Source organism: Hyalella azteca, unplaced genomic scaffold (genome assembly GCF_000764305.2).
Source record: "Hyalella azteca isolate HAZT.00-mixed unplaced genomic scaffold, Hazt_2.0.2 contig5628, whole genome shotgun sequence".
Classification (NCBI taxonomy): domain Eukaryota; kingdom Metazoa; phylum Arthropoda; class Malacostraca; order Amphipoda; family Hyalellidae; genus Hyalella; species Hyalella azteca.
In genome coordinates, this window is record NW_025935811.1 from 174,721 (window position 1) to 194,695 (window position 19,975).

The 19,975-nt window shown below is 38.7% G+C and overlaps 3 protein-coding genes across 3 annotated transcripts in view; all 3 read right to left on the reverse strand.

Annotated features, from left to right (window-relative positions):
* Positions 1–345: 345 nt before the first annotated feature.
* LOC125177916 (galactose-3-O-sulfotransferase 3-like) lies at positions 346–4,349 on the reverse strand. Its single transcript, XM_047880583.1, has 5 exons — positions 4,254–4,349; positions 3,777–3,926; positions 3,455–3,592; positions 2,038–2,262; positions 346–686 (listed from the first exon to the last, which is right to left on the reverse strand). Exons 1-5 carry the CDS (start codon positions 4,347–4,349, stop codon positions 495–497), a joined length of 801 nt encoding a protein of 266 aa, XP_047736539.1. The 3' UTR covers positions 346–494.
* Positions 4,350–6,328: 1,979 nt separating this feature from the next.
* LOC108682023 lies at positions 6,329–11,969 on the reverse strand (the record flags this gene model as incomplete). The annotated part of the gene is made up of 9 exons (XM_047880578.1): positions 11,860–11,969; positions 11,392–11,446; positions 10,576–10,746; positions 9,645–9,740; positions 9,168–9,317; positions 8,846–8,983; positions 8,762–8,802; positions 7,777–7,974; positions 6,329–6,830 (listed from the first exon to the last, which is right to left on the reverse strand). Coding segments are annotated over exons 1-9 (1,461 nt in total), but the record flags the coding sequence as incomplete, so codon positions are not given.
* Positions 11,970–16,806: 4,837 nt separating this feature from the next.
* LOC108682024 (paired box protein Pax-9) overlaps positions 16,807–19,975 on the reverse strand; it is a 38,241-nt gene continuing 35,072 nt past the window's right edge. The window contains exons 2-4 of the mRNA XM_018171112.2: positions 19,151–19,331; positions 18,363–18,560; positions 16,807–17,518 (exon numbers count right to left, since the gene is read on the reverse strand). Coding sequence (XP_018026601.1) covers positions 16,807–17,518; positions 18,363–18,560; positions 19,151–19,331 — 1,091 coding nt within the window. The remainder of the gene's footprint in view (positions 17,519–18,362; positions 18,561–19,150; positions 19,332–19,975) is intronic.

Genomic DNA, 19,975 nt, shown 5'->3' on the forward strand with positions numbered 1-19,975 from the left:
TAGGCATTTTAAGACTGTACATATGCTCCTGAATAGCTTCGTCTAGTCTGTTCTTGAAGGCGTTCATACTCGGAGCGTCAACGATGCTATCAGGGAGGCTGCTCCACATGTCGCTGACTCGAAGCGAGAAGAAATGTTGTCGCATGGATGTGTTACAACGCAGTTTTTTTAGTTTATAGCCGTGGCCCTTACCTTTTCAAATTCTAGTAATCTTTCTGGAACCTTGTATAAACCGTGGGTTTACTTGTATACTTCAATAAGGTCACCACGCAGACGTCGATAACAGAGGCTTGGAAGCTTCATAATCTCTAACCTTTCTTCATAAGGCTTGCCTTTTAATCCCGGCATTATCTTTGTTGCACGTCTTTGAATATTTTCGACTAAATTTTTGTTGTATCACTATCGTGTCCAGCAATCAACAAAGGCAACGAGGTATTTGCAAAGCGTTTCAAATATTCTACAATATAACATTAAGGAAACATACGTCATGGAATTTAAGGGATTAATGGTTCAATTTTGAAGCCTCCTTGTAGAGATAGATGGTTGGGGATGGGTTTGTTGGCTTCCGTCATGCGCTTGATGACCATCTTCTTCTGGCTCAGCCTGAGCTTGTCCAGGTACAAGATCTCCCCTCTGGTGACGTCTTCACACAGCTGGTCGTTTGACTGACTCTGGTAGCCTATTGCCTAGAAAAAACAATAAAAAAATTAATAGAGACCAAGGAAAGGTAGCTTTGGAACGAATTGTACATTGTAAATTTATTTTATTAATGCACATAAGTTTTATTAATCGATATTATTAATTTTTCCAATTAAAGACACAATTCCTTATGGCTAGGGTACCTGAGATGTCAGTGTTAACGCAAATATTTTATTGGCTAAACAAAATAAATGTACTGTAAATTAAACTATCAATAATATTCATGGAGGTAACTTCACTAACTGCAAGATCGCAGTTAGAAATTGGCTCTGTTAACTTCCTTCAAAAACCGATTACTTTACATGTGCATATGGTTACATACGATTGTACAAATAAAATAAATGCAAGGGATCCATAAAATAAATGCAATACGGATCCATTATTTTGCTCGCAGAGGAGCAAAAAAAAATCTCCAACTCATCTACACGTAAACGAATTATAGTCTCATAATTATTCCTACCTGAAATTCATTACTATTGAATTCACATTGTATGATATAATATCATTAAATTCAGGCTGTATTATTTCTACAAGTACAGCACAACAACCTGCAACATACGAGGGGCATCCGGAAAGTAGTACCCGTTTGGGAATTGAACAAAAGGAAGTAAATATTAACAAATATAAACATGTTTATTGAAAAGAACATGTATTACACTACTTCTCTACATAATCTCGGGAGAAATTTAAGCATTTGTCGTATCGTATCACAAATTTTTGTATACCAGTGTCATATTCCTCCGCCGCCAGTGTATTGAGATGCGCAGTCACGTGTTCTTTCAGTTTTTCGTCATTTTGAAACTTTGTCCCTGCCACGAAGTCCTTGAGTTTCGTAAACAGATGAAAATCTGAAGGTGCCAAGTTCAGACTGTAGGGTGGATGGTCGACAATTTCCCACTTGAATTTTTGGAGAAGTTGTTGTGTTATTCGAGCCGTATGCGGCCTGGCATCATCGTGCAGGAGAATGACGCCAGTAGACAACAGACCTCGCAGTCGATTTTTAATTGCCCGCCGTAATTTTTTTAATGTTGCACAATATGCATTGGCGTTGATTGTGTCTCCACGGGTCATGAAATCAATGAGCAGTACACCTTGCCGATCCCAGAAACACTGGCGGCGGAGGAATAAGACACTGGTATACAAAAACTCGTGACACGATACGACAAATGCTTAAATTTGTCTTGCGATTATATGTAGAGAAGTAGTGTAATACATGTTCTTTTCAATAAACATGTTTACATTTGTTAATATTTACTTCCTTGTGTTCAATTACCAAACGGGTACTACTTTCCGGATGCCCCTCATATAAATCAAAGCAACTGTTTCCACATTACTTACGTTGTTATTAATTTCATGGGGAACCTGCTTAAAGTCACAGAACTCTTGTTTCCTAAGGGACATGGAGTTGTACTCGGCGATGTCTTGCACCATCTGCTCCTCGCCGTACAGGGCGACCAAGTCGTCCAACTTGTGGAGGAAGTGAGAATAAAGTTTGTAGTCCGCGGCGAGCCTTTGCCGTAAGAGCTTCTCGGTGGACGAATCTAAGACGACTTCTTTGTTGGTCTGCTATGAAATGTAAGTTGTGAAAATATCAGCGAACGTGCTTATTATGATATTAATTAATAAATGAATTATAATCTCTCTTTTTTAACCCCCTAATGACACATATGCCCACTTACCTTAGCTGACACTGTACCTGCAAATCTAAGTGTCTGTGGTAACATTTAAATCAATTTATGTCGATAATAAAAATCAATAATAATAGATGCATATCAGCAACAAACGTTCAAGACTTAACAAAGAAATATTTTCAATCGAAGATGCGCGGAAGCCAGATTTGGGAAAACGTTATTGCAGCCGCCGTATTTTGGCATGTCTTGTGCAGTTCCAACTACGGAAAAATTTGCTATTGAAAATTAGGCAATGCTTCTGTTTCTCAGTTGAAATGTCTTGCGACTGTTTACAGCGACAGAACCTGTAACGTACTCACACTCTTTGGTAAGAAACTATTCCCTGAACTCTAGTACCAACTGATTAATTTTTTCGAATATTTCTATCGAAATATGGATGTGTAGTAAGTGTAATTGTATCATTCTATTTTTTCTTAAATTTAATGCTTTTAATCTGTTTTCAGGAACCATATGTTGAATCAAGAGAAAACCTGAACAAGTATTCTACATCCTGGATGCGTAAACTTTACATCGGCAGAAAGAAAGGCGAAAGGCGTCAAATTATTTGATCTATATTAGAGGTCGTCTTTAGTCATAGTCACTAATATTACAGGTGCATTACAATGCGAATGCATCCCCATTGCAGACAGCGCCCGAACTTCCGCACATTACTTGCGTGAACAATATTCTTTAAACTATTAGTCCATTCTCTCATTTTACTACTGATTGGGAAATGGTCATAATCAATCTTTAAAAATATCAGACATCCACCATATGTGGACTTAACAGCCCGTAAATCATATTGAAGTTAGAACGAATTCCCATGAAAATAACAACGAAAATCTGTTGCTGACAATTCTATTAGGGATGTGAGGATTTACTTCGTCGTCATTGATGTATTAGATTACTCAGCAGTTACCTCAAATGAATTCGATGTCCAACTATTCTATACTAAAGTGGAAAACACAACGAAAACGTTTGGCATCACCTTCTCACTGATATACGTAACTATCTGGGTTATCAATAATAACGGGTTATCAATAATGGGTTATCAATAACCCCTTGGCTATCAATAATAACGTCACCTTGGGCTTGCGAGCGTTGACCTGAAGCACGAAGAGATCGTCCAGCTCGCAGCAGAGGAGCCGACGGAGCAGCATCAGCGACTCTGGCATGCGCTCGGTCACCATCACCAAATCAAAGAGTTTATCTGCCTCGTCCACCTGGAATGCGTAATTTTTAGTAATATTGCATATCTGCATGCGATATCGATATCTTCTCATGTCACTCTATCAATTTATACGCTCGAACTTTCTCAGGTTTTAGAACCGTTCACGGTATAGCCATCTTCTAGTGATTAGAATTTAAAATCTGAGTTGAATTATTATAACGTATCTTGCATCTCACCAGCTCCTGCACGGCCGTCATGTTCTGGAACTGGCCAGCAGGAAGGCCCAAGTCCCAGGTCATCTGATTGTAGCCGATGTAGCCTGACATGCGCGCGTCGTTGGCATGGACGGTCTTGACGTACGTTGTCAGGTTCATTTTATGGAACGCCTGCTTGGAGATGACGATAATACAAACACGAATTAGCTATCTTTTATCCATCATTATTCCGTTTGTTTTTGAGTTACAGTAAATTCACAGGTGGTTATGAAAAATGGAACAATTTTCTCCGCGCATAATTTATTAAGAACACTTTGCATGCTGTCGAGTACCAGATAATTTAAATGTTCTTATGGTCGCTAATGTCAAAGCATATATTGATATACATTCAGATACGATTCATTTTTGCATTACCACAATGATAAACACACCATTCGGATGTAGTAGCTCGTGTATTGAGTATAATGCAGAACTCATTTTATACAAAGAATAACTTACCTCCATGTTTGTGTAGTCGAATAGGGAGATAAATTGCTCGGAAGGCTCCCTGACAATCGTGATGAATATTGTATCGTTCGGCATTATTCGCTTCATCTGTGGTGAAAAAAAAATGCTGGTTCACTTTTCGCAAACGAGTGTCCTGCTACTTTGATATTATTAGGGTAACATATCTAATAATTTTGAAGATTTATCTTCAATTTAATTTCATAATTTGAATGAAATGAAAATAATTGAATAGTTTTTAACAAGTTTGAATACCGGATTTATTTTAAAAAAGAAGCTACATGATTAAATACCCGGTAACTGGAACGTCTTTAAAACCTGAGTCCCGAGAAACTAAAGGGAAAGGAGCCGCTAATGGAGGGAGAGGAGCCGCTAATGAAGGGAAAGTAGCCGCTAATAAAGGGAAAGGAGCCGCTAATGAAGGGAAAGGAGCTGCTAATGGAGGGAGAGGAGCCGCTAATAAAGGGAAAGGAGCCGCTAATGGAGGGAGAGGAGCCGCTAATGAAGGGAAAGGTGCCGCTAATGATGGGAAAGGAGCCACTAAGGGAGGGAAAGGAACTACTAATGAAGTGAAATGAACTACTAAGGTAAGAAAAGGAACGGAACTGAGGAACTACTACTCTATACAACTAAGGAAGTTAAATAAAGTAAGCATAAATTACAGATTAATGATTAAAGTTGATAAGGCAACAAAATTTCATAGGAAATTGGAAGAAATAATTTCAATTTTGTATATGAGTGGAGTTGCTTTTCGACATGGTATTCGTATGAAATTCATACTTGCACAGCACTGGAGGCACATTTGTGGGTTTTGAGGAAGGCAATGTGGCGCTGAGGCGAACAAGACGAGTTCGGCGTGAGCCACGCGGCCCGTGGCATCCTGGAATACATTTGCATTATTTTAGCAATGTAAAGTATTTGAATCAAACTAATTAAATAATATAATACAGAGGAGTTAATATTTTTATTAGTGAGGTGACAAGAGCCTCATCTTTTATGCCGTTGCCCTCAAGCTTTTGCAAACCGAGCTCCGTAAATAGATTGATTTCTTGTAAAGTAATGCGAATCCTTAACCCGACAATTAAGGTACGGCTTCAAAACGGTCAAAGTCAAAAGTTTTCTACACTTGCATTGTGAGATTTTCATCTTATCTCCTGATGGGTTGAGTGATGAACTCAGTTGAGACATCGAAAATGCGTTTTATAAGTTGAAATAGGCGTGTGGGAGAGAAAATATTAAATTGATTATACGACTTCAAAATTGTTGATTCCGCAGTATTTTCGCTTTTTATGATAGAAGCTGATACTGCAAAAAATACGTCATGGTAAGAAAAATAATCCAAATATATTCGTAAAAAATTATTAATTCAGCAGGATTTGGATTTAGTTAAACATTTTTATGGTTTTGTTTAGCCCCAAAATTTAAACTGTGAGCGTCCAGCAGCAAGCTATCCTGTCTCGATTTTCTGGTGAAAACTGAAAAGTTCACTTCGGGAACCTAAGTTGTAATAAATTATCGCAGTTGAAAGTTAACGGCTTGCGTACGACCCGTTTAATTATTTTTATTCGTTATTTAATTTTATAAATAACATAATGATACTAAATTATTCATTAAGTATAACCCAGAGTAATTTAACAGAAGTATCTACAACAAAATTAAATTAATCGAGAATGTTCGAGGGACCGCAGCCCTCACAGTATGGCGTGGTCGCGCCGCTGGCCAGGCTGCCCCCGTCGCGTCCAGCAGACGACCAGCAGCGCCCCGCAGGCCAGCGCCGGCAGCTGCCACCACCTCCGCCGCAGCATGGCAGCTCTCAGGCGCTCATACCATGTCAGAACTTCTCGTACCATCCAGGGACTAACATTAATTTTGAAATATCATATGGGGATAACCGTGAACGTCGAGAAATCGACTTGCCAAAGAAATTAAAATTTATTTATTTTTGCATAGAGTTAAGCGAAAAGCGAATAAACTTGCCCGGAAGAGAAAAAAATATCTAGCTTTGTATACAATGTATGTTGCAGACAAAAACCCAATTGTCATGAGGTTAAAAAAATAATAAANGAGCAGGAGGACGGAGATGGACTTCTTTGGTGCGCAGGAGCTGTTGCCGGAGATCCTGCCTTCTCAGAAACTTGATTGGTGTGTCCAATGTTATTATTATTTACAGGATTGTTGTTGCTAGAGGCGTTTTGATGATGGTTGCCCCGATGGTCTGGGTGAGTTGCCGTTGTGGGGATCGGAGTGACTGCTATTGGCGGAGTATCTGACGATGGAGTGGACGGATTGGACGAAGAGTTTCCAGTCTGTGACGACTGCTGATGATGCGCTTGGCTCTGTAAAAGTAAAGGATTTTGTGCAATTTGTTGCTGATGATTTGGATGATGAGACGCTTGCTGCTGGTGATGGGTTTGCTGCTGCTGTTGCTGATGGGCAGGGGCGATGTAGCCCGTGACGGCAGCAGTGTAGGCAGGGTAGAGGTTCTGGTAGATGCTTGAGGAAGGCTTCACATCGTACGGGCCAGACGGCGCCATCTGGTGAAGAGAACTGCCCATCCTGTTTCGAATGATCCTGTAGGGAAATTATTCGTGAGCTCATTGCAAAATTAATCACTGTTCGACTGTTGGGTTTTACATTAAACTATGATGCTAAAACCACGCAAATTTGAATGTTTGTCCACTTATTTTTTCGTTTTACTTTTACCATCTTTATACTATTTTACCAATCAAAGTGATGATTAAAACACTACTTAGGAGCCTTAACTTGACATAAATTGAGGTCAGTGAGCATAATCCCAATTTGAATGATCGATCAGTTAATTCAACTCTATTTTATTTATCGGTAACGATAATTATTCCTCATATTGTGGGTAAAAACCTCAGTAAATCGTTCTTCTTCCTATAAATAAAGTCAACAATTAATAATTTATAACATGATAGTTTGATAGCAGATATGAAACTCAAGTTACCAGCTGTGCAGGAAAGTGAATACTACATCCATTCCATAATGTGAATACTACGAGCGGCTAACTATGAATAGATACCCACCTTATATCATTAATTTTTTTAATCGCAAGTTCACCAAAATTTAAAGGCAAATAAAACGTCAGTTAAATTCCCTATATCGTTATTGAACACGTTTTCAATAACGATATAGTGAATTTATTTGGCTTTTATTTGCTTCGAAAATCTTGATACCCACCTTGAGATGGATGACACGCTATAGGTAGGTTGTACTTATCGCACACATTAACCTTCAGTAGCTTCTCTGGGACCTCCGAAGCTAATTAACAATCTTGAAGTTGATACCCGCCTTGAGATGGATGACACGCTGGGTACGTTGTACTTGTCGCAAACGTTGTCCTTCAGTAGCTTCTCTCGGACCTCCGAAGCTAATTAACAATCTAGATACCCACTTTGAGATGGATGACACGCTGGGTACGTTGTACTTGTCGCACACGTTATCCTTCAGTAGCTTCTCTCGGATCTCCTAAGTAATTAACAATTTAGATACCCACCTTGAGATGGATGACACGCTGGGTACGTTGTACTTGTCGCACACGTTATCCTTCAGTAGCTTCTCTCGGATCTCCCAAGCGAAGATGCCAGGGTCTTTCTGCTTGATGTTCTTGATGTAGTTGACGACTTTGGGTGTTGTGACTCGAGGCTTGCTGCCGCCGATCGCGCCCGGTCGGTAGGAGCCTGTTTCGTTGTACCTGCACTCAGGAACGTCGATGAGATTATAAATTAATACAGTAAATTTTTATTTGTTTAATTACTTAATTTCCCTCTTGACTTCGTCATTGATCATTGATATAAAAAATTCATGCGATTTTTGTTGTCCAAACCGGAGACTAAAATGGTTCCCCAATGGCGAGTGACCATTTATTGAACAGTAGCATATTCTGAGTATTCGAGCAAACATTTTTTTATCTTCCTTTTTCATAAGTAGGAAGTTATTAACTTCGATTCAAGTACTTATCTGATTTTTGTGTTTATGAATAAAACAGTGGCAAAAATATACGAATTATCATTAATGAATGATCTGAATTTGTTGATCATTACTGAAGGATTACAGGAAGGGGTATTACTGAATCATAGCTACCATGTTAAAGAACGGTTAAATGCTCATTGTAAACTAAATATTGTGAATACCACGAATACCATGATTATTGTGAATACCACGAATAGCATGAATATTGTGACAGTACCGCGAATACCATGAATATTGTGAATCCTACGAATACCATGAATATTGTAACTACCACGAATACCATAAATATTGTGAATACCATGAATATTGTGAATACCACGAATATTGTGAATACCACGAATATTGTGAATACCACGAATATTGTGAATACCACGAATATTGTGAATACCACGAATATTGTGAATACCACTAATATTGTGAATACCACGAATACCATGAATATTGTAAATACCACGAATACCATGAATATTGTGACAGTACCACGAATACCATGAGTAGTTCGGCGGTACCTGGCTAGGATCTTGGAGACGCAGCCATGAGACACTCGGAGCTGGAGTTATCAATAACCCCTTGGCTATCAATAATAACGTCACCTTGGGCTTGCGAGCGTTGACCTGAAGCACGAAGAGATCGTCCAGCTCGCAGCAGAGAAGCCGACGGAGCAGCATCAGCGACTCTGGCATGCGCTCGGTCACCATCACCAAATCAAAGAGTTTATCTGCCTCGTCCACCTGGAATGCGTAATTTTTAGTAATATTGCATATCTGCATGCGATATCGATATCTTCTCATGTCACTCTATCAATTTATACGCTCGAACTTTCTCAGGTTTTAGAACCGTTCACGGTATAGCCATCTTCTAGTGATTAGAATTTAAAATCTGAGTTGAATTATTATAACGTATCTTGCATCTCACCAGCTCCTGCACGGCCGTCATGTTCTGGAACTGGCCAGCAGGAAGGCCCAAGTCCCAGGTCATCTGATTGTAGCCGATGTAGCCTGACATGCGCGCGTCGTTGGCATGGACGGTCTTGACGTACGTTGTCAGGTTCATTTTATGGAACGCCTGCTTGGAGATGACGATAATACAAACACGAATTAGCTATCTTTTATCCATCATTATTCCGTTTGTTTTTGAGTTACAGTAAATTCACAGGTGGTTATGAAAAATGGAACAATTTTCTCCGCGCATAATTTATTAAGAACACTTTGCATGCTGTCGAGTACCAGATAATTTAAATGTTCTTATGGTCGCTAATGTCAAAGCATATATTGATATACATTCAGATACGATTCATTTTTGCATTACCACAATGATAAACACACCATTCGGATGTAGTAGCTCGTGTATTGAGTATAATGCAGAACTCATTTTATACAAAGAATAACTTACCTCCATGTTTGTGTAGTCGAATAGGGAGATAAATTGCTCGGAAGGCTCCCTGACAATCGTGATGAATATTGTATCGTTCGGCATTATTCGCTTCATCTGTGGTGAAAAAAAAATGCTGGTTCACTTTTCGCAAACGAGTGTCCTGCTACTTTGATATTATTAGGGTAACATATCTAATAATTTTGAAGATTTATCTTCAATTTAATTTCATAATTTGAATGAAATGAAAATAATTGAATAGTTTTTAACAAGTTTGAATACCGGATTTATTTTAAAAAAGAAGCTACATGATTAAATACCCGGTAACTGGAACGTCTTTAAAACCTGAGTCCCGAGAAACTGATTTCTGCCGTGTCATGAACAAATTGTCTGAATTTCTCTCCATTTTTAGCGCATTTTCCCATTTATGGAAAAAAATGCACTATTGTGCTCGCCATGTCCGTCTGTCTGTCCGTCCGTCTGTCCGTCCGTCCGTGACCTCAATTTTTCGTCGACGAGAAAATGCGCTCTCTGTCACTCACTTCAGTGAGTACTGAGTTATATTTTTTTGCCATAGGCTAAAACTTTGAGCAAGGTGCGCAGTCTAGTTCATCCGGTATTTTAGGCGAATTAGGTATTTCACGTCACTTCCTCTCTATTATAAGTCACGTCCGATTTGGCTACCGGAGTATTAAAGTATTTAATTTGATTACTTTGGAAAAACGTTTCCGGTCATCAAATTTCAAATGCTTATAGTTCAACTAAACCTTTTTGATGTGGATGGAACAAACTGCCCAAAGCCGATATCATGCAATACAAATATATCTTATACTACAAACCTCAGTGATATTCCCCCTGGAGTGATAAACATATCTCATGATATCTGTACTACAAACCTCAGTGATATTCCACTTAGAGTGATAAATATATGTTATACAGTTATACTACAAACCTCAGTGATATTCCACCTGGAGTGAATAGCGTAGATGTCGTAGCCCAAGATGTTCTCGAACTGCGCGTCGATCATTTCCTTTCTCACGTAGGACCTGCCGCCACCGAAGTAGTTGTGCGAGGGCAGAGCGAAGAACAAGTTGTGTTTCTCGCCGTACCGCAGCAGGATATTCTGAGGAAATTACATGCAGTTATTATATGAGAACTAAGCATATTATTTCCGTAGGTGCTCTCCATTCATATGTATACAAAGTTTCAAACTTAAAATTTGCACAAACTTAATTTTAAAAATGGTCGTCGTGGCCGCCGAAGGGAAAGGAACTACTAAAGAAGAGAAGATAACTACTAATAAAGAGAAAGGAGCCCTTAAAGGTAGAGAATGGAGCCACTAATGAAGGGAAAGAAGCCACTAATGAAGGGAAAGGAGCCGCTAATGGAGGGAAAGGAGCCGCTAATGAAGGGTAAGGAGCCACTAATGAAGGGAAAGAAGCCACTAATGAAGGGAAAGGAGCCGCTAATGAAGGGTAAGGAGCCGCTAATGAAGGGAAAGAAGCCGTTAATGAAAGGAGGGGAGCCGATAATGGAGGGAGAGGAGCCGCTAATGAAGGATGATTTCTTGTAAAGTAATGCGAATCCTTAACCCGACAATTAAGGTACGGCTTCAAAACGGTCAAAGTCAAAAGTTTTCTACACTTGCATTGTGAGATTTTCATCTTATCTCCTGATGGGTTGAGTGATGAACTCAGTTGAGACATCGAAAATGCGTTTTATAAGTTGAAATAGGCGTGTGGGAGAGAAAATATTAAATTGATTATACGACTTCAAAATTGTTGATTCCGCAGTATTTTCGCTTTTTATGATAGAAGCTGATACTGCAAAAAATACGTCATGGTAAGAAAAATAATCCAAATATATTCGTAAAAAATTATTAATTCAGCAGGATTTGGATTTAGTTAAACATTTTTATGGTTTTGTTTAGCCCCAAAATTTAAACTGTGAGCGTCCAGCAGCAAGCTATCCTGTCTCGATTTTCTGGTGAAAACTGAAAAGTTCACTTCGGGAACCTAAGTTGTAATAAATTATCGCAGTTGAAAGTTAACGGCTTGCGTACGACCCGTTTAATTATTTTTATTCGTTATTTAATTTTATTAATAACATAATAATACTAAATTATTCATTAATTATCACCCAGAGTAAGAATTTAACTGAAGTATCTACAACAAAATTAATTAAATTATATGAGAATGTTCGAGTCCGCAGCACTCGCAGGGACCGCAGCACTCACAGTATGGCGTGGTCGTGCCGCTGGTCAGGCTGCCATCGTCGCGTCCAGCAGACGACCAGCAGCGCCGCGCAGGCCAGCGCCGGCAGCTGCCACCACCTCCGCCGCAGCATGGCAGCTCTCAGCCGCTTATACCATGTCAAAAATTATCCCTATATTATGCATGGATTAACGTAAAACTTAGAAATATTACAGGGAATAACCGTGAACGTTGAGAAAGCAGGCTCGCCGAAGAAATTTTTGTTGTTGTTGTTTTTATATGAGGTCAGGATGGCAAGTGCATAACGCGAATTAATTGCTCTCAATGGAAGAGATCTCTTGCTATAGATCTGTGGCAAGCAAAATTAAGTTGTAAAGAGGTTAAAATTAGATAAATCTTTGCAGTTCATCATTATGAATCACAGAAGAGAAGCCAGGCATCAGTTTTACCAGCTTTTGCTTCCGTCGAATTTTATCTCTAAATAAGATGAGCATTTATTACACAAGGCACAACGTTCAAGATCCCACGTTTTCGCTTTCATTGCCTCGATCTTTACGAAAATTATTAACACATAAAACACTTGATTCAAATAATAATCTTGCCTAGAAAAGAAGCGTCACACTGTATCAATAATGCGGTATTTTCACCTAGATCATCAATGAGGTTTTACTGTAGGAGTGTAGGGACCTCATCGCCTTATCTCAACACAAGCTGCACTCCTACTCCTGCCGGCACAACCGCAAGACTGTCACCCTCTCCTCCGACCCTGCCTCACCGGGCGAGTGAAAGTCAACACTGCAGTGTGCAGTTTACTAGGCAAGTCGTAGCTATGAAGATCTCCCTGACAGATCTCATGAAGAGCTAGGTATGCACTTAATTTAATTCGTAGTTTTCAAATACACTCTTAATTTATCCTGTTCGCCTCAGGCTTGTACGCTTGTACGCTTGTACACAATCGTGAGTTACATGGAACATGGGCTCGCCCTGGGAATAATGGACAAGGAGAGGAATGGCTAATACAGTGTGCAACAGGGATCGAATGGGATGTTGGTACAGGATGAAAGAGATGCCAAAGTATGAGTACATATATGATTGCAGTAGAGGTGGAGAACTAATGTTCTGCGTGAGAGTAAATGCTTTGAGTGTGAATGCACGGACATACAGGCGGAGTGAAAAAAGAGAGGGTATTTGTTTTGTGTGTTGTGTTGTTTTGTGTGTGAGAGGGTATTTGTTTTTTGTGCCTCTCAGAGGTGAGAGGGAAACCGTGGAGCATCTGATGATGGAGTGTGATGTATATGAGAGCCTGAGAGGGAGAGACTAGAAATGAGAGTGATAGTTGATGAGAGAAGTGAGTGTGATGGTGTGATGTATGAGCGAACGGGGGATGAATGGATTGCGATGACAGTGGGTCTATCTGCAAGGGTGACTGCTGCCATAACTGAGAGTGGAAAGCAATATTTAGAGATGGCATGGAGAATGAGGAAGAGGTAGAGGAGGTTGGCGAGAATGGTGGCCGGAAGGTCAAGGGTGTAAGGAAACAAGCAGTAATAAAATAAGAATAACTGAATCACTAAGAATTTACTAATAATTTAACGGTAGTTTACCGGTGACTAAAATACTGATTGAAATATTTAATTTAAAATTTCATCAAATATTTGAAAGTACTGTGCTTTAAACAAAAATGTCTCTGCTTTTTCAACATATTCGATAATTCGATCAGAAAAAGAGAGCTGCAATTATTTTGGGGTAGTCCATCAAGAAAATGCGTTTTTTAGCGATTGTAACTCTGTAGAAAATTGTGAAGGGGTGACCCAATTAAAACACTTCCTCATCATGATTCATGTGGTGAATTTTTTTACCTCTGATGGTCAATGCTGTATTGGTCTCGTGGGTAGCATTTATTGTTTCAACCGAAATCGAAATTTCACTTTCGCTAGGTCGAAATTTCACAGTAACCAATTAGTTCCAAACCTTTAATTGTTTGTAGTTGCCTGGCGAAGTAAGGTGAGAAACCATACATCATACATGCTTGTGATTATCCTCAGAAGTCTTAACTCTTATGTGGCCTTCTCATGCGACTTCTATCATATAAGTTAGAAAATGTTTCGTAAGTGTGTGATATAAAGTCACTATTTTTTAGGTTTTATCAAGAATTCTCATTTTCATACGCACGTAAGATCCAGTTCTAATTCCACTATTCCTGATTTCATTCAAACACTTTCAGAAACTTTCAAATTATTTAGCATCGATAGATTGTTGATTGACAGTTACTTTAATTAAACCATATGGCCTAAAAGCAGTGAAGTCCGCTTATAAAAAGGCCTATAATTTAAAATATACTCGTAAATTTGTAGGTTCCAGTGCATAAATTATATTTTGCTTTTTCCGTACATTTTTACATTTAATGATGTAGTCCTGTCATTAGAAATTTTTGTCGACAAACGCTATTGAAGAGAAACTTAATTGCGAAATTTGTCCGGAAAGAAAACTCTGCAACGTACCGGTGTGTCTTGCCGCACTCAACGTGTTAAAGTTTGAATTTAGTTGTTTTGAATATATAATAATCAATGAACAAGTCAGGCACCACCTGTTTTCTACTCGCCTGCGTATACGTAATTTCTGTGGCTATTAAAAAACAAGGGTGACCACTTACAAAACAATTCTGGAACACGGTTCTTAGTCCTAGATTCCACAAACAAATTCTGTAAGGTAGTGCGTGGACTTCCATGAGAGTAAAGTGTTCGTCAATAAATTAATTGAATGTAGAGCGAGGCCAGTGTAGCCCTAGCTGACTCATATGATTTGCTGCTGACTCACTTTACACACTCAAAAGAATGTATGGTTCATGTAGTCCTAATAATGACAAACTCTCTTGTCCACAGCACTAGAGAGGCACACGTTCCCTCTCTTGACGGGCAAAACTGGGTAAGGATGACGAGCTCTAAAAATTCCTTTCTATTCTTACAGTTATTTCTCTGAAGGTATAATGAACCGGCATAAATAAGTCAATTTCTGCCTATTAAATTCAATTTCCCCATAACATTTTTCCTATTTTAGTTAATGCAAAAATATGTGAGGCAAACAAGAGGGCGTTAGAGGACCTCGCTCAGCGCGGCTGACGAAGACCAGACGCACGAGTTCGTGGAGTTCGTCGTGGAATTCTGGTCAGGGCAAAATTTTATGGTCATCCGCGTGTAAAAAATTGTGTCCTCGTATATACAGTTTGAAGTTAACGTTCTTCACATGCCAACCCAAAATTAAAACCGTTTCATAGTCACTGCTGAATTCCACACCCATAATTTTGAAGGCAGTAAGAACAAAATACAAACTTATTCTGACAATAATGATAAATTTTTCAAAAACCTAAGCACATCTTGAATAAAGTTAACATACATGTGGTGTTTTCAAAAGCACAGTCCAAGGCGCAGTCTTTCATTGTAATCCAAGTTTTACTTCCACATGTAACATTCATTGCAGCTGACAAAGTTAATATCAAGTATTTTTAAAAAGTATTAGTCAACCAAAAATGATGATTTGTTCACACATAATTTCGCACTATATAATGAGTAAATTAGTTGATAGTTTCTAACAAAAACGGTTATTGGAGTCGTACGTCATCTACAATTCATCTTCCGTTACATTAAACATCGCAATATACTTCACGTTTTACACTCACCAGCACCATATAACGAGCATCTCAACGAGCATTCTAGCATAATTCATTGCTAAAGTTTAACATGAATACGAATTTTGATTTAATAATTTAATAGATTCGGTAAAGATAACGGATGATGACATGTTTCATCAGTAATTAAAATGTAAACTATGTAAATAATTGTATTGATCACAGCTTTACGTTATTTGTAAGTGATGATATAATTGGACATCGATGTTTACGGGCTACGTGTGCCAAGAATTTAAATAGTCAGCTGATTAACTCATTCCTTCTTGTAGACAGTGGGAAATTTTTCAATAATTATTGGTAATTCAATACTGTATTTTTTTGAGGCAACTGAAAAATAAACGTGATCGTTAAGTGATAATTTGTCTTATCGAGTCTAGTAAAACATCCGCAACATTTTTGCCAAAGTTTGATTGAAATGAGACCTTCTTTAGTCAAGTGCTGCAGCGCACAATAAGCCATATTTTAGCTCACAAGTAAATTGTGAACTCTAATTAGCTTCACATTAGCCGTCTGAATAACTGCTCTAAACTTTGAGATTTTCGACACTGCACAACAACAATGAGAAAAGTTGTCATTCACTTTTTGCAGAAAATTTTATTCGCTGATTTTGGGTTTAATTCGTCATTTGAGAAATTATTTCGATTTTCAAAAATGTTTGCTACCGAATACACAATAATTGTTAGCTTTAAAAAATATTGTGTAAAATTTGCAGATGTTAGCATGCCTCTTGCTTGCACTTATAGCAAGTTGTCAATGCTACACGAGTAACATTGTCTATTAAAAAATTATATCATTGTGGTCTAATTCAAAGATGATGTTCATCGAGGAAAAAAGATAAACATGCCTCATTATTCGTAATTTTACTGTAATAATTCTACACTACTATAATATTAACATTAATTGACAATATTTTACCAAATTTTCATCAATATATTTCCGGCTGCAGTATAATTAGTATGATCATCTTCAGTAATTGAAAATGTAGAGGGTTTTATCCCTATGTCACGTGTACAAATATAGGATCGAGTGACAGCGAAATACTAGACGAGTTTTATTTAAACGCCTAAAAATGTACATACTTAATAATCGATAAACGTGTATACTGAACAAATAATATTCATGAATACAGTCATTTATGCAGCTGGAGCAAGATCTTTTAGATCATCGAGTGTAAGATAGAATCTTCTCCATTTCTTTTGAAGAATGCTTAAGTTAAACTTTCCTCGGCAAACTGATTTAGTGTGAATCCGAATATGGCAGTGAAGATAATTCATTATTAAATTGGTCATAGGCTGGAAGGCTGCCCAGGCACACTCATGCTGCTCATCATGCTTAACGGATTGGCAAAGCCATTCTGCAAGTGACCTGGGAAAGTGTTGCCGAAACTAGAATTGTGTAGTCCGTTCGAAAAAGGATTTGGAAAAGCAGGCGAGAGTTGGTTCGCTAGAGGATTGTGGGCTAGCGGCGGGACAGCAGTTTGTGCTGCACCGCAAGACTGAAAGTACATATAGTAATTGTAGTTATTGGTAGGCTCTGTGTGGTTGTACTGGTACTGACTGTGGTAAGGATGACGAGGAAAAGCAGCAGCAGCTGTTGACATGCTGCTGAACGAGCCAAGCAAATCTGTGACGCTGTGCGAAGACGGCCAACTTGTCTGGCGCAGCGAGCAGGAGGACGGAGATGGACTTCTTTGGTGTGCAGGAGCTGATGCCGGAGATCCTGCCTTCTCAGAAACTTGATTGGTGTGTCCAATGTTATTATTATTTACAGGATTGTTGTTGCTAGAGGTGTTTTGATGATGGTTGCCTCGATGGTCTGGGTGAGTAGCCGTTGAGGGGATCGGAGTAACTGCTATTGGCGGAGTATCTGACGATGGAGTGGACGGATTGGAATAGGCAGGGTAGAGGTTCTGGTAGATGCTTGAGGAAGGCTTCACATCGTACGGGCCAGACGGAGCCATCTGGTGAAGAGAACTGCCCATCCTGTTACGAATTATCCTGTAGGGAAAATATTCGTGAGCTTATTGCACAATTATTCACTGTTCGATTGTTGGGTTTTACATAACAGCATGATACTATGAACACATAAATTTGAATGTTAGCGCACTCACTTTTTTTGTTTTACTTTTACCATCATTATATCATTTTACCACTCAAAGTGATGAACAATGCACTACTCGGGAGCCTTGACTTGAAATAAACTGAGGTCAGTGAGCATAGACCCAATTTTAATGATCGATCAGTTAATTCAACTATTTATCCATTTATCGGTGACGATAATTATGCCTCATACATACTGTAGGTAAATAACTTAGTAGAACGTTCTTCTTCCTATAAATAAAGACAACTATTGATAATTTATAACATGACAGTTTGATGGCGGATATGAATCTCAAATTACCAGCTGTACAGGAAAATGAATACTACATCCATTCCATAATGTTAATGCTACGAGCGGCTGACTATGAATAGATACCCACCTTATATAATTAGTTTTCTTAAATCGGAAGTTCACCAATAATTTAAAGGCAAATAAAACGTCAGTTAAATTCCCTATATCTTTATTGAACACGTTTTCAATAACGATATAGTGAATTTACTTGGTTTTTATTTGCTTTGAAAATCTTGATACCCACCTGGAGATGGATGATACGCTGGGTACGCTGTTCTTGTCGCACACGTTATCCTTTAGTAGCTTCTCTCGGACCTCCAAAGCTGATTAACAATCTTGATACGCACCTTGAGATGGATGACACGCTGGGTACGTTGTACTTGTTGCACACTTTGTCTTTCAGTAGCTTCTCTCGGATCTCCAAAGCTAATTAACAATCTAGATACGCACCTGGAGATGGATGACACGCTGGGTACGTTGTACTTGTCACACACGTTGTCCTTCAGTAGCTTCTCTCGGATCTCCCAAGCAAAGATGCCAGGGTCTTTCTGCTTGATGTTCTTGATGTAGTTAACGACTTTGGGTGTTGTGACGCGAGGCTTGCTGCCGCCTATAGCGCCCGGTCGGTAGGATCCTGTTTCGTTGTACCTGCTCTCCAGAATTTCGATTAGGTTATAAAGTAATACAGAATAATTATTATTTGTTTAATTACTTAATTTTCCCTCTTAACTTCCTCATTGATCAATAAAAATATAATATTATTATAATATAATAATAATATAATAATATAAAAAAATAATATAAAATGTCCATGTAATTTTTGTAACCCAAACCGGAGATTAATATGTTTTTCAATGGCGAATGACCATTTTTTGAACATTAACAGATTCTGAAAGTATCCGAGCCAATGTTTTTCATCTTCCCTTTTCATAGCAAGTTGATTTCTATATTTAAGACGAAAAACAGTGGCAAAAATAGACGGATTATTTCTTAATTATCATTATTCAGTGATCGGAATTTTTTATCATTATTGCAGGATTTCGGGAAGGATATTGCTGAATGATAGCTACCACGTTAAAAAATGTTAAATGCTGATTGTAAACATTTACGGTGAGCAAATTTAAGACAGGGCAGAGACAGTAGATGGGGGCGACGCATTAAATACATGAATATTGTGAATAACTCGTATAGCCTGTATATTATGAATACCACGAATACCATGAGTAGTGTGACAGTACCTGGCCAGGATCTTGGAGACGCAGCCATGAGACACTCGGAGCTGGCGCGAGATGTCGCAGGCGCGGATGCCGAGGTTCGCGAGTTCGATGATGCGGAAGCGGATCGGGTCTGGCAGAGGACGACCGTTCACAAACACTCCGCCCAGCTGGTTCACTTCCCCGTACTGAGAGATCTGTGGATCTGTAAGAAATTTCATGCTGCAAGCCTAATTTTAATTTACTTCTTATACTACTGCGAGATCTGTGGATCTGTAAGAAATTTCATGCTGCAAGCCTGATTTTAGTTTTCTTCTTATAGTATTGCGAGGTCTGTGGATCTGTGGGAAAATTTTACACACTTAGCCTGGTTTTTGGTATACTACCCCGTGAAGCGAGATTGGCATCGGTAGTGATGCTGCTAAAATTGGTACCGATAGTAAGGATTTTTCTTCACTTTTCAAGCGGCAAAATTTGCCGGCTTGGCAAAGAACTTCAACTAGATTGTGAGCCTTATTCTTTGATTTACTTCCTTCGTTGAGCAACTTTCGAAAACAAAATACATTTTTTCCCGCGGCAAGAAATTTTCTGAATCATTTCAATTAGGTCGAACAATTTCAGCCACATGCTGCTACCTCCCCTTCATACAAGATCATGACGATAAGCACATTAGTTTCCGTTAGTTTCACGTACAGTCGATATACGAGGTTCGGCTTTCAGTCGAATCGAGAATCCAATCATTTTTTAAATGAACCAAAAAAAGTAAGAAAAAAGGAAGAAAATGCCTTGATTAAAGTATGAACGTGAGTATATCATAACGGAATTGAAACACCGGAATAATCAATATTG